Source organism: Idiotropiscis lumnitzeri, chromosome 1 (assembly GCF_059441095.1).
Source record: "Idiotropiscis lumnitzeri isolate Australia: NSW breed Sydney's pygmy pipehorse chromosome 1, RoL_Ilum_1.0, whole genome shotgun sequence".
NCBI classification, from domain to species: domain Eukaryota; kingdom Metazoa; phylum Chordata; class Actinopteri; order Syngnathiformes; family Syngnathidae; genus Idiotropiscis; species Idiotropiscis lumnitzeri.
The window spans coordinates 42,373,563-42,387,521 of NC_142391.1; the positions used below are offsets into that span (position 1 = coordinate 42,373,563).

The 13,959-nt window shown below is 40.0% G+C and overlaps 1 protein-coding gene and 1 long non-coding RNA gene across 4 annotated transcripts in view; one reads left to right on the forward strand and one right to left on the reverse strand.

Moving 5' to 3' along the window:
* The window catches only part of LOC148344691 (dual specificity testis-specific protein kinase 1), a 28,395-nt gene that overhangs the window by 9,548 nt on the left and 4,888 nt on the right, over nucleotides 1-13,959 (forward strand). For 2 of the 3 annotated variants that reach the window (XM_088301605.1, XM_088301604.1), the window contains 5 exons: nucleotides 3,875-4,065; nucleotides 6,171-6,292; nucleotides 7,715-7,763; nucleotides 8,933-9,082; nucleotides 13,741-13,914. In XM_088301605.1, coding sequence (XP_088157731.1) covers nucleotides 3,889-4,065; nucleotides 6,171-6,292; nucleotides 7,715-7,763; nucleotides 8,933-9,082; nucleotides 13,741-13,914 — 672 coding nt within the window. In that variant the 5' untranslated portion in view covers nucleotides 3,875-3,888. The remainder of the gene's footprint in view (nucleotides 1-3,874; nucleotides 4,066-6,170; nucleotides 6,293-7,714; nucleotides 7,764-8,932; nucleotides 9,083-13,740; nucleotides 13,915-13,959) is intronic. The other variant, XM_088301606.1, reaches the window with a different exon arrangement.
* LOC148344692 (uncharacterized) lies at nucleotides 1,417-4,248 on the reverse strand. Its single transcript, XR_015844545.1, has 4 exons — nucleotides 4,194-4,248; nucleotides 3,441-3,532; nucleotides 1,591-1,746; nucleotides 1,417-1,500 (listed from the first exon to the last, which is right to left on the reverse strand). It is a non-coding gene; the product is annotated as an uncharacterized LOC148344692 (long non-coding RNA).

The following is a 13,959-nucleotide window of genomic DNA, read 5'->3' on the forward strand; positions in this document are numbered from 1 at the left end:
GCTTGATTCAGGCCTGATTAAATGCTGAGGTTTAACGCATTTAGAATACCAAATACCAAAAGAAAGGAAACTCCGCCCATGCTCACAGATAGACTGTGTTTTGAGCTAGACTTGAAAACTCGGACCGTTTGTGTTTTTCCGTGTACCGGAACATTGTCAAGATCCTAATGCAGCATCAGAATGCATTAAGAGATTATTTTTCTGGTTTCATAACAATAATTCTCTTTATCTGTAAACACCTTTCTAGACCCTCAAAGACATGGTACATGAATAAAAGAACAAACAAAACAGGAAAAAAATGATGCAAAAACTCTTAACTCATGATATATGGGTCTCCTCAGAAGCGTGCGTACAAACACACATGTACAGTACGTAAATACTGCCAAAGTCACATCCGTGTCTAAAGTTTGGAACATTCCTGAGGGAGAGGACTTCTGTAGAAAACTGAAGTCCAGGGGTGAAAAATATAGCTTGTGTGTGAACTGGCGTTCACTGTGAGCAGCATTCCACATTGAAAAGTTGGACGTCAACATGGTGATGGTCAGCTCTGATAGTTGTTTTGTTGGTCTTTCGCATCTGAAATTCTCAGTTGGTTTTGAGCATTTTCTCTACTGTGTGCACGAGTCAGATTATCATCCTCAAGCCGGTTCAACATTCACAAGCTGTTGGCCTGAGGAAAAAATATACAAAAATTAGCTGTCAGATGTATTTAATGAAAAATCATTATTTTATCACTACGTTGCCTGAAATTTAAGATGAGCGGTAAACCCCAAATCCTGCCTTCCCAATCTTCAGAAAGTTTTACCATGATGTCACTGTGTTATATGTATTTTTCACCAGTTTATGATTACTGTGTCATATGAGCTGGTTCGGAAAGAGCCGACAGAGTGCCATAAAAATGCAGCCAAGAAGTTTATGACGAGTGTAATCGTAAATATTTTTAGTGTTATTTTTATTTTTGCTTGACGTGACAAAAGTAAATGCATAGTTGACTATTTCAGTTATTACAGCTGCTATTGGTTAACTAGTACATATGGCGTTTTCTTTTGCAGCATACAAAAAAAAACCAGTCCTAACATTAATAGTCACTTAACACTGCAGTATGTGATTCACCGAACCTACGGCTTTCGTGAGGCAGTTTAGAACCACAAAGTCCATAAATGTACAGTACGTTTACTTTCAATTGTCGAGGGCTTTAAATGTCTCATGACTCATTGTAAAAGTAGAATTTGTTTTGGAACCGAATAAAATATGACAACACGATGCTTGTCACGTGTGTGTTCAACGTGTTTATGCGTGCGAGAGAGTAACTTTTACTTTTGTAGGAGGGACGGACTCGTGAAAAGTAAGTAAGTAAGTAAGTGCTATAAAAGGACGAGGACGGACGGGATGAAGAATGATTATTTTATTAATAAAGACCTAGGGACGATGCCGGAATGGTGACCAGGTCTCTGACAGAGGTCGGATGAAGAACCGGCAAATAGGTTCAAGTGCGGATCTCTGGAAAGGAAGAAACAATGAAAGATAGTGACAGTAGAACAACTAGCGACAGCTTGATGATAATGCTTCACTTGTAAGTGCCTCACTGACAGTGTTGTAACTGAGAGTGTGGCATTTGTTTGAGGGCCGAATGAACAAAAGCAGCATGAGAAGTGGGCCTGAGTGGACACTGCTTGATGATGAAACCCTCGGTCAATTGTGTTAGCGTGTCAGTGTGCGCTTTCCACCGGCATCACTGCAAAGGCTCTTGAAGAAAAAAAAAAAAGAATTAAATTCTCTGTGTCAGTCACACCAACGCTTAGGGAAGACCCAAGTCAAAATTCCATTCTAGCAATGAAGTTGTCACTCATGAGAATATCATTCGGAGCCCAAAATTACAATTTTCTTCAAAAGACAACTGAATGTTTCTCTTATGTGTGGAATATGGAACATTTACAATGCTGTTAAAAAAATAAAAAAAAAATATATATATATATATATATATATATATATACACATTATATCGTCTATGATTTCTAAAAAAAAATTTGAATTGTGGACTCGTCAGACCACAGCACACTTTCCAGTTTGCGTCGGTCCATCTCAGATGAGCTTGGGCCCAGAAAAGCCAAACTGCGTTTTGGAGTGTTGTTGATATAGTGTTTCCGAGGCCGCAGAGTGCAGAGATTTCTCCAGATTCTCTCAATCCTTTGATGATATTATGAATCATGGGTGATTAAATCCCTAAATTCATACCAAACAATTCATCGAGAAACATTGTTCATAAACTGTTGGACTATTTGGTCAAGCGGTTGTCCACATCAGTCGACCTCGGCCCATTCTTGCTTGTAAACAAGTGACCCTTTTGAGACGCTCCATTTAAATCCAATCATGACACTCACCTGTTTTCAATTAACCTGTTCACCTGTGGAACATTCCAAACAGGTGTTTTTTTGAGTATTCGTAAACTTTCCCAGCCTTTTGTTGCCCCGTCCCATATTTTTGGGAACGTGTTGCTGGCATCAGATTTAGAATGAGAGAATATTTGTAAAACAAAACAAAACAAAAAAAAAAACAAAAAAATCACATTTTAATGTGAAGTATCTTGTCTTTGAAGTGTATTTAACTTTCATAAAACCAAGAAAAGAGAAATTTGTCATTCATTTACATCAAGATTCATCTATTCAATTTTGCCCTGCGCTATAATGAGATTACATCAACATCGAGGCTGGTTTGTGTTCAATGACCGGTTCTGTTATCCATTAGCCCAGCCTCTATTTTTGCTCTCACATTATTCACTGGCTTTGTTTCAGGCTGAATACCGTAATGTGATTTTCCTCATCTCTAGAGTTCAGTCTGTGGGACGGTGGTCCCTTTTGTGAGCCTCTCTTTCATCTAAGTGTGCTCTGAGTTATTGAAATGCACAATTTACTCTTTTCAATGGCACTCACTGGGTCACATATGTATCTTTTTTCTAACCAGGACCAATGCGGTCTATCCATAAATTTGATCAAATACACAATATAAATACATCATTTAGATAAAGGGTTGAGCTGGACGCCTTAGTACATACATCTTGACACATTTGGATGAAGCCCACACTGTTTGTCGGACATGTTGGAAAAGTAAGCCCAGACAACATTACACTCACAAGGAGTTTAAATTTATAGAGTCAAAAATGTCGGTTTTGCTGGTCTGTAAAACACACTCACACGATCGGAGATTGAAAATAGTGATGGGTAAATGAAGCTTCAAATCTGCTCATGAACCAGTTGTAGTATTTTTGGACTCCTGTAGATGGCACTCTCTGTTCAACATTGGGCTGAAAGCACACCGACTTGCCATTTTTTAAACCCTTTATTTAAACCAACAGTGTCATCTAGAGGACTCAAAAATACAACAACTGGTTCATGAAACTAATTTGAAGCTTCATTTTCCCATCACTAATTGAAAGCGGTCACCAAGTGCTCTCTTGGCAGCGGCCAACTTTATCTTCACCGATCGTCTGCCCGGACTCCAGTGAGTCCGTTAAACTTCCACCATGTAGCGTCTCCTGCAATAAATTTAAAGGGAATGATCAGAGCAGCTCTGATTAGCCGGGAATCAAGTCGCTGTGTTTGCTCCCACAAATGCACAAACGGCCATTTATCACAATGCATGTCTCAGAAAATACCCCAAAAAATAATACACAACAAAAAAATAAAGCTCCACTGAGGTGCATAGTTTGACTCGACTCCCACGAAAATGAAGCCCTTGGTGTTTAACAAATGGTTCAAATAAATCAATCGTAAGTTGGAAATCTTTTCCTTTAAATGTTGTGTTCAAATTTACAGTAACAAAATAAGACAGCATACGGTCACATTCTTTCAAGTTTAACATTTCTTGTCTCTCTCAGCGAGCATCTCTAGCATGTGTGATGTGGATGTATCAGAGCCCACCAGTCCCACCCTGTATGGTGAGTCTTCAGACAAGTACTATCATGTGGACCGTTGGCAGAAACTCCGCACCGCCGTGCGCAAATTGGAATTCTGGGAAAACTTCACCACTGAGCTAATTGGGAGTGGCTTCTTCTCAAAGGTCTATAAGGTATTCATTAAAGTGTCCTTCCCCACTTTTTTGCCATGTACCAGCCTACATGTGAGCCGCCATCAAAGCACGCTTTGTTCCAGCTATTAATGAGGACATTTTTACCATTCCGTGATTGGCCCACTCACTTTAGAAATTGTGGAGGCACAATACCATCCTCAGCTGGGACATGATGTAATGTCTATTGGGACCAGAAAAAGATGATTTGCATTCCAAATAGTTTAAATGCTTGATTAAATGAATCAGATGGATAGGACAGTATCATAAGAAAAAAATTGCATTGCTCCGGAGAGCCATATCCTTCTCATTCCAACAATGAGTATCGTTTCATTCTTCTACAGAGCTTGTTGATGTTCTGATCGTTTGAATCAGGTGTGTTTTGGGTAAAGAGAGATCTAAAACAGACAGGATATGACTTTCCAGGAACCGGCGTTCCCTACCCCTTGTCATTGATAACACAAAAGAGACTATTTATCATTCTTGAGACATCAATTGAAGCTATAATTGAAATTTCTCGACTATTACAAAGCTTGTAATAACCTTTTCATTTTTGCAAATCAAATACATTATTTGAGAAGCAATTGTAAAATTGAGGAGCAGTTTTTCTTTTTTGGCGAGTCAATCCCAAGGAACTGCATTTTATGGCTTATTTAAGCACTAAAAATATGACAATTTAATGTGGTGGGGGTGGGTGGGGGATTTAAGCACGGATGCAGCTAATAAATACTTTAGTATTTGAGTATCCTACTGAAAATTATGTTGGCTCAGCAAATATTCAGATAAAATATATTTTTAATTATTTAAAGAGCAATTATGAATAAAAATAGTAAAATAAAACACTTTAATTAATGAACAACCAATTGGTTTCCTTTATTAAAAAAAAAAAAAAGTGCAGTTCCTATTTATTAAATTCACATTGTGCATAGCCGAAAACTATTTTGTCAACATTTCAGTTTAAACTTTTGCATTTTGTAGTAGTAGTTTCGTGTGGTTTTCACACCTCCTGTCTCATCCCTGCCATTTCCATTTTTGAGGTGTGTAGTCGAGAGCAAGTTTTAACGCTTGGTTCGACCACCAGGGTGAGATTCCTCTTAGTCAGGCCCCCAGAGTGCTAGCTGCACTCCAGGGAGCCGCTCAAGCCTCCACACGACGGCAACGTGGGAATCTCGGTCGTGGAGGTTGCATTTTGTGTATTGGCAACATAAGTCATTAATCAGAAAATTATGCAACTTCACTTGAGTCACAAGCATTTTTGTGAGTGAAAAACTCTGTTGCAGTACAATTGGTTCATCACTGTGCATTTATGAGCTTGACAAGAAATTAGACAAATAACTTTATATTACTCGAACTCCTGGAGTGTTCAAACTAAAACTAAAACACCTCGTGAGGAAACAAATAAGTCCGTCATTTGACTTCATCAAAACGCTTGACAAATAAAGTCACATGGAGTACGACACTGGACATGCCTAAACTGAGCAAAACGTCTCAGCACAGAAGTCGTCATTGTGGTAATAAGCCACAAATTCAACAACAAACACTTCTGATATTTTGGCTAGAGATAGGAGCTAGAGTGCGCTGGTCGGAGAGTGGTGGGTGCTTTGCTCTGTTTCACTGGAATAAAAAATTCTGACGTGCCAGACTTTGTGTGGTGGCCGTGCGATGTCCTAGGTGCCAAATCTGCACAGGGATAATGTTAAGTTAGTGAAGAACACTAACATATATCGCACTGATTTGTCGAACCTTAATTGTTGCCATGTTGTGGGTTTATGCGGCTTCACACTGGCAGTCTTCGGTAAAAGGCAAGGTCTGTGTTCCAATAATTACACGCCGTGGTGGGCTTCTTGTGTTTTAATCTGCAAGGCTCCTGCACTTATGTCATCTTCCCGCACCATCAACCGAATAGCTTCTCTTCCGCCTTCAACTTCCTTTGCCAGTTTGACAAAAGCGGGTTGTTCCCCCTTTTCAATTTTGCCTTGTGTGTCTATATAAGGCGCAAAATCCACTTTTTGACCCACAAACTGACACACAGACACAGACTGCTTATTTTGATCCTTGCATCATCAGTACTGTACTGCCGAAAGGTCATCACCTTAACTTTTCATCAGGTGACACACACTACAAGCCGCAAGGTGATGGTTGTGAAGATATACAAAAATGACGTGGACCAAGACAGCATTGTACATGAAATCAGCCTTCTTCAGAAACTCTCTCATCCTAATATTGTCAGGTAACAGTCGTCCTCTTTCCCACCAACAATACAATACTGTACTTTGACAAGGATGCACAAAAAGAATAGAGTTTCGTGTTTTCTTTCTCATGTTGTCTTGGTTGTACCGCAACATAGTCAGAGAATGAAACTCTTTCTACTCGACCCACTCCACAGCTCATTGGTCTAAAGCTCATCTGATCACAAATACATACTAGCCATTTCAATCTGTACACCTCAACAATCTTATAATGACAACCAATACAAGACCTGTAGCAAAGCGTTTAGCTATACAATGCTAGATGCAACATCTGCTAAGATATGTCTAATATCGGGGAAGTGAGGTGTGAATGTCATTTAGAAAATGAATATATATTCATTAGGGCTGTCAAAATTAAAGCATTAATTCTGGAGATTAATTCAACTTTTATAACTCAGTTAAATATGACAACTCAGTTAACTCAGTTTCATTCACTTGAAAAATAATTAGCACACTTTAAATTATTGTAGCATATTTGCTGTACATGCACGTCTCAGAACAAAACATGGTGTTGACGTTATCACTGGGCCTTGCAAAGAAACACTGCTGGAGTGTGGTGCATGTGGGCCGTTTTCAGAATTGTTTCTAAGAAAAATGCCTGTCTCCGTTTAGATCATATTCAAGGATCAGAGAAAGCCATTAGAACAGTCTTCGAATTAAAATATACTTCATATTTGGTGGTAAATATCTGTTACAAGTGTCACAAAAAATAGTCGTTGAAAAATGTGATTAATTACGATTAATCATGGAATTTTTTTTGTGATTTCACAATTCCAGGAATTTGCATTTGGAATTTAATTCGGTGCAATTGTGATTCGTTTAGTAAGTAATTAATGTCATTTTAGTAAATGTTTGTTAAAACGTATCCCATTGATTTGTTTTAGAGCTAATTTATACGCATATGTTCTGTCAGTCACAAAACTCACCCCCATTTTGTTCAGATTTCTCAAAGCAAGGATTTTTTTTTCTTCAAATGCTGGTGTCATTGAGACGGAGTAAAATCAAACTCACTGATTGTCTGTACTTGTACTCAACCAGCAACCTGTGAGGAAACAAGAAGAAGACGACTCCAATGGCAATTGTTTTTTTGTTTTGTTTTATTGTTTAGGCACAGCAAAAATATAATAGGCGAGTTAGCAGGCTGCTGATTGTCTGGTTAACTTGTTATTTTGTCCCTTGACATGTACGCATGTTTGTTCTCATCGCGCCTCCAGAACATTCTCATATATGAATACCACAAAGCAGCTTGAATAATATATAGACCGCATTTGCATTATGTCGATCTTGTCCAGGGGCCTTAGAAAATATCAATCAATTAGCGTCATGGAATTGGTAGGCACCACTGCTTCATACTACTCATATTCTACGGTACTCAATGACATCCATATTGCCTTTTGTTCCAGATATCTGGGAATATGTGTTAAAGAAGACAAACTCTATCCAATTTTAGAGGTGAGTCCAACTTTTCATTTGCTTTCTTCTTCTGGTCATTGCACAATGATGCTTTCCTCTGCTGAAAGTGTGCATTGCAAGGACGGGGAAATTCTCCAACAGATTTTGGTGATGGGTTATGTGTCTTGCATCTCCTTAAATGCGGGTACAGTACTGATGCTGAACACAGATGCCCTAAATGCATTGAATATTAACTAAGTTATGTGAAAAACACCTGCAGAAAGAGCCCCAAATGAGCTTACATCACACATGTAATAATAATAGAATTAATTACAATACTACGTTGGATTTATACACATACCCAAAAACTTGTATCTGACTCTGTTGGCTTGCCTCTTATGCTCCATGTCAATACATCAAGGTTTGATCTTCACAGGCGACCTTGTGAGGGCCGAATTTGAAGTTGTCCATAGAGTGCCCAGCTCCAATCAAATGAAGTCACTTGGCCGTTACATTACTCTTTTGAGGAAATTTGAAACCATTTGGAATCTGAAAAAATATATGTTTTCTATATATCTCCCACTGTTGTTAATGCATCCAAAAAGCCTGGTATGCCAATATTTTTGGCGCACTGCAACAGACTGATGTTTTTGTTGATAAGAAAGCGCTGGGTGAGGAGGGATAAGCGTGACAGATATGTCATATTCCTGCGACTTTGCAAACATGGTGTCCCCCTTGTGAGTGAATGCCACGTTTTGAACGTATGTTTTGGATCATTCTAACCGTAACATGATCCAATCACCTTCGTGTGCACTTCAGCGACAACATGGACCTGGCCTTCACGTCGATTTTTTTCATAACATATTAAAGTGGGGAAACTCTGCAAATAAAGGAATACAGTAAAACTGCAAATTTTATAGTGGCCAATTGTCGGCATTAAAAGGCCCACCTCAAATCATCATCTTGATTTGCCACATCTGTGTTGGCTGCCTTATCTCAACAAGGGAACCCAACACTCTTCGGAACAAGTTTGGAAAATTTGTGTAGGATATTTTAGTTCAGGTTTGCATTTTGTTTTACTCTACTGTCTGCAGCCAGTGTCTCAATGGATAAATAAAAGTACAAACTTTTTTTTGAGAGAGAAATGGTCCTTTTGTGTTCATGGTAAAAGTCTTACAACTTTGAATTCTCTAATGTAAAATAAAAACTGCATTTCTGACCTGTTTTAGTACATGAATGGTGGCTGTCTTGAGGAGCTTCTGGCCAGGAAAGATGTTATTCTGGGCTGGAAAGAAAAGGTGGACCTTGCCTGTGATATTAGCAGAGGAATGATCTACCTGCACTACAAGAACATTTACCACAGAGATCTCAATTCAAAAGTAAGAGAGATTTATTTAGTCTTTGCCACCTGTCTAAAGTGGAATCCACAACCTTTTCTTTTATCCTGATTAGGGATCAAGTATTCACTTCTACGTCACTCTTTGACATCTCAAATCACATTATTGGAAAGAGCAAAGACAATAATAATCTGTAAATCACACCTTTGAGTCCTTTAGTCATCTGGAAAAAAAACCCATAGACAATAAAATACAACATCAAGTATGCTGTGCTGAAACCATATTGTGGAGGTTGACTTCAAATTGAGTAAACACACACACACACACACACCCACGCACACACACCCCCGCACGCACACACGCACACACACACTATATATTAATTAGGTAACTTCTGAAGGCTTTTTGGTCTATATTGGTTGCACTGGATATTATTTAGGGGTAAGTACAAAGTAAAAGGGTTTTGAATATTTTTATAAGATGCTGTACATTATCCATTATTTGTCCTTTCTAATTAATCACTTTGAATTTCACAATAAGAATAAAAAAATAAAAATCTGAGATTCCATCCTGGGTGGGCGACTGGTTAGGACGATGGCCTCACAATACGGAGGTTGCGGGTTCGATTCCAGCTCCGGCCTTCCTGTGTGGAGATTGCATGTTCTCCGCGTGTTTCCTCCGGTTTCCTTCCACATTCCAAAAACATGCTTTGTAGGTTGATTGGATACCCTCAATTGCCCCTAGATGCGAGTGTGAGAGTGGATAGATGATGGTTGTTCGTCCCTGTGTGCCCTGCAATTGGCTGGCAACCAGTCCAACGGTGTACCCCGTCGACTGCCCGATGACAGCTGGGATAGGCTCCAGCACGCCCGCGACCCTTGTGAGGAGAAGCAGCTCAGATAATAGATGGATGGAAAGGTTCCATCCTGAATAGATTTTACGTCAGGGTCCCCATGACACAAATACAATTTGAGTCAGGGTGATGACGGAATTTGATTCATACAGCTACATTCAAAATGACCATCCATCATCTGTACCGCTTCTCCTCACTAGGGTCGCGGGGGGTTCTGGAGCCTATCCCAGCTTTCTTCGGGCAGTAGGCGGGGGACACCCTGAACTGGTTGCAAAATGACCAATATTATCAAATGAGGCTGGGGCTATTAGCACTGTAGTCCTAACAATATGATTGATTGAAAATTGAAGATGTGCCTCTAAGTGTTTGTGCATTGAAAAGTTTATGCAAACTGCTACGCTTAGTGTCTTTCACCGTAGATTTGTCTGCAGTTCATTGCCCCACAATAACCACCTAGACTGTTTTGCAGTATACACATTGGTTATCAGAATATGAATTCACTGTTGACTTATTTTGACTTGCTTTAGCTTGGAGTGATAAAGTTAGAAACATATTAACATAGTGACTTTTGGTTACCACAAACAATCTGGGATTAAGTCAACCTCAAATCCAGTTAAGTGGATGAATACTGTATGTGTGAAGCCAACCAACATTTTAACTCCCCACCCCCAAAAAAGGCAAATAACTTTCCATTCACTGCGGGTTAAGGTTCCAAGATTGAGGTTGAGACCCTTAAATTAGTGCTTATGGGTGCTTTCCGACCTCTAAATCGTCAAAGAAATGTTTTCCACTTTGGTTTCCCGTATTGTTGCTTTCTTGGCAGAGGTTGGGGTACATTTAGAAGGAAAGTTCTTATTGACATTTTTTCCCCAAGAGCAACTTAAAATGGCTACAGGGCTGAAAAGACATCTGCTATAATAACATCCAGATGCAGGGATGCAATATGTCTTATGCACATATTAGAAATATTACAAATACACACATTGAATATTGATTTTCCTGTTTCTACATCTACCTTACAAAATCCACATTTGAAGTTAATTGGATAATTTATTATTGAAATACTGTATACATTCCAAGCTTATTATATAGGGAGCCAGGGGAGGGGAAAGTTTGCTAAAATCTATGCCATGGATGGGCTACTGAAATGGTGGAGGGGGCAAACATTTTTCATTAGTTCTATCGGGGCAGCAAATAGAACCACACATTTATGTACAGTAACTAGGCGTATGAAAAAAATATATTTTAAATAATTGCATACATGCATTGCACTCTCTTATTTATTTATCTAATTTATATATTTGTCTGTATTATTGTTGTATTGCACTGGAGAGGGGAGCCCTCTAATCTCGTTGCACACTTGAGTACAATGACAATAAAGGGATTTCTAATTCTAATTCTAATCTAAAATGCTAAATATGTGCTCTTAAAGACCAAGTGTGAAGTAAGTTCGGAAAATGCCAGACTAAATAGTTTTGTTAGTAACATAATTACACCTAATAGAAATAATAAAGCATGAAAAAACGTTTTTTATTTTGTACATTTGACAAAATAATGCTTTTCCCGTAGTGAGATTCTGCCGAGCAACAAACCCTGAAGTGTGACGTCATTCTAAGACAACTTTGGCAGAGCTCAACATGGAAAGTGTATTAAGCCAGTCAGAAATTTACTCACAAAACGAAATCACAAATGTATCTGAGGGGCTCCAGGTATCCTAAGACGTAAATGCCGCTAAATGTGGCATAGAGTTGTGACAATAAGTTTAGGAGAAACGCTACATGCATATTTCAATGCTAAGAATGCAATTTTAAATTTTCTCTGAGCGCTACTTTAAGGTATGTCTACATCATGTTGTCAGAACTATCTAGCCATCATTGCTGGCTTCCCCTCCTCACAAAGGTCGCATGGGGTGCTGGAGTCTATCCCAGCTATCATCGGGCAGTAGACGGGGGGACACCCTGAACTGGTTGCCAGCCAATCGCAGGGCACACAGAGACGAACGACCATCCGCACTCACACCCACACCAAGGGGCAATTTAGGGCGTCCAATCAACCTGCCATGCATGTTTTTGGAATGTGGGAGGAAACCGGGGTACCCAGAGGAAACCCACACAGGCACAGGGAGAACATGCAAACTCCACACAGGATGGCCGGAGCCGGAATCAATCCCACAACCTCTGCACTGTGAGGCCATCTTGCTTACCAGTGGTACACCGTGCCGCCTTGTCAGAACTCTGGAAAATGAAATAAAAGAAAGCCCCATTGCGACTTAATTCACTGCAAAATGTAAACCTAACCTCTACTTGTCACAATTTCTGATGCTGACATAAATACTCTGAATGGTCGGCGTAAACAGGGAAGTTGGTTCGTCGAGAGGCTCTTATTACTCCATATATACTGGCATATAAGTGATTGAGCGTAAAAAAGACAGCAGTTGTTAATAACAGTGTCAACTTAAGATGGCTTCAGCTGCGACTCCGCGAGGGGCCTATTGATAGTCCTGTGATAAATAGGCAGCGTATATTGCAGTCCGGCCCCATATCTGTCCGGCACTAATACTCAATAACACTGGTGGCCTACACTTCATATGCTCTGTATCCACATAGAGGTGTTGTGGCAACCCCTTGAAAACCAGAATCTCATTTGAAGGTGATGAAAATAGCCTTACAAAATTGTCAGTTTCTAATTTTCACACCCCCTGAAATGCTATCCCGTTTTAGGGACCCCGTTTTTTTTTTTTTTTTATCAACAGTACACACACTTCCCTCCATCAACTACTCCCAACTTTCGTATATTTTGGACAGCAGCAGTAAGTATTTGATTCTGTCATGTCTCAAAAATGCAAACCATCACATGTATGGCAAATGCACTGCACAGAGAGCCTTTGCAAACTTCATACAAAGCGTTTCTTGGAACCCACAACGTTTTTTTTTACTCCTGCCTCAAAGTTGCCAAGCATCAGGCTCATGTCTTGCCAAAAGCTGAGATTCTGTTCAATTGAATTCAATTCAGTTTGTGTCAGATCAGGCGTCACATTGGACTCGTGGTTGATCTTTGGGACTCCTGTGTGGAGTGTGCGTCTTCTCCCACAGCGTATGTTTTCTCCGGAACCGCCACCTTCCTCCCACATACAAAAAATGCATATTAACTTTATTGTCAAGAATTAATTGTCCATAGGTGTGAATGTGAGTGTGAAGGGTTGTTTGTCTGTGTCCTATGACTGACTGGCTGCCTCTTGGACAAAGTTAATCTAGCTTGGCGCCAGTTCACCTGCGACCCTACTTGGGGATAATTAGACCTATTTTTGATGTTTACATAGACCATCAGTAACCTACTTCTAAAAAATACCTCCTTTTGTAAAGAGCACTTCACTTATACAAAGGCCATAACAACAATAATGAACACCAAGCAAACGCTGTGTTCGCACCTCTGAGGTCTGCCTCTCTTCACACATTCAGCGCTTAACTCACAGAAACACACCTTTTCCGATGCAAAGAAAGGATGTATGTCGGCCAGTCTTCCCCACTTGATGTGACTGAGGGCGCTTCGTAACACGCAGGCGGCCTTTGTTCTGTTTTGAGCCACTCCAATGATGGAGCAGGTGAATTATTTAGTGCACAGGAAACGTGCTGACATCAGAGACAACCGAAAGATGAAGTGGCATCAGAAGGTATTTGGAAGGCACAAACAGTGATCAGGGAGGGCTGAATAGATGCGCGTTCAAAGAGGAGAAGTAACTGAAAGATTAGTTGAAGACAAGGGCATATGATTTTGTGGTTGTGGAGACCTGCCTCACTCTGCCCTCTGCTGGTCAAATGTTATGATCATTTTTTGGGGGGGTCTGCAGAATTGTCTCATCCGAATGACGTCCCGAGGTCGGGAGGCCCTCGTGACAGACTTTGGTCTTGCGAGAGAGGTGGTGGAACTGCCAGTCAAAGATCCTGTCAGAAAGCTTTCATTGGTTGGCTCTGCGTTTTGGATGGCCCCAGAGATGCTCCGAGGCGAGCCGTATGACCGCAAGGTATGAGATCAGATCTGCTTGAAAAATCCTATACAAAATAGGTAT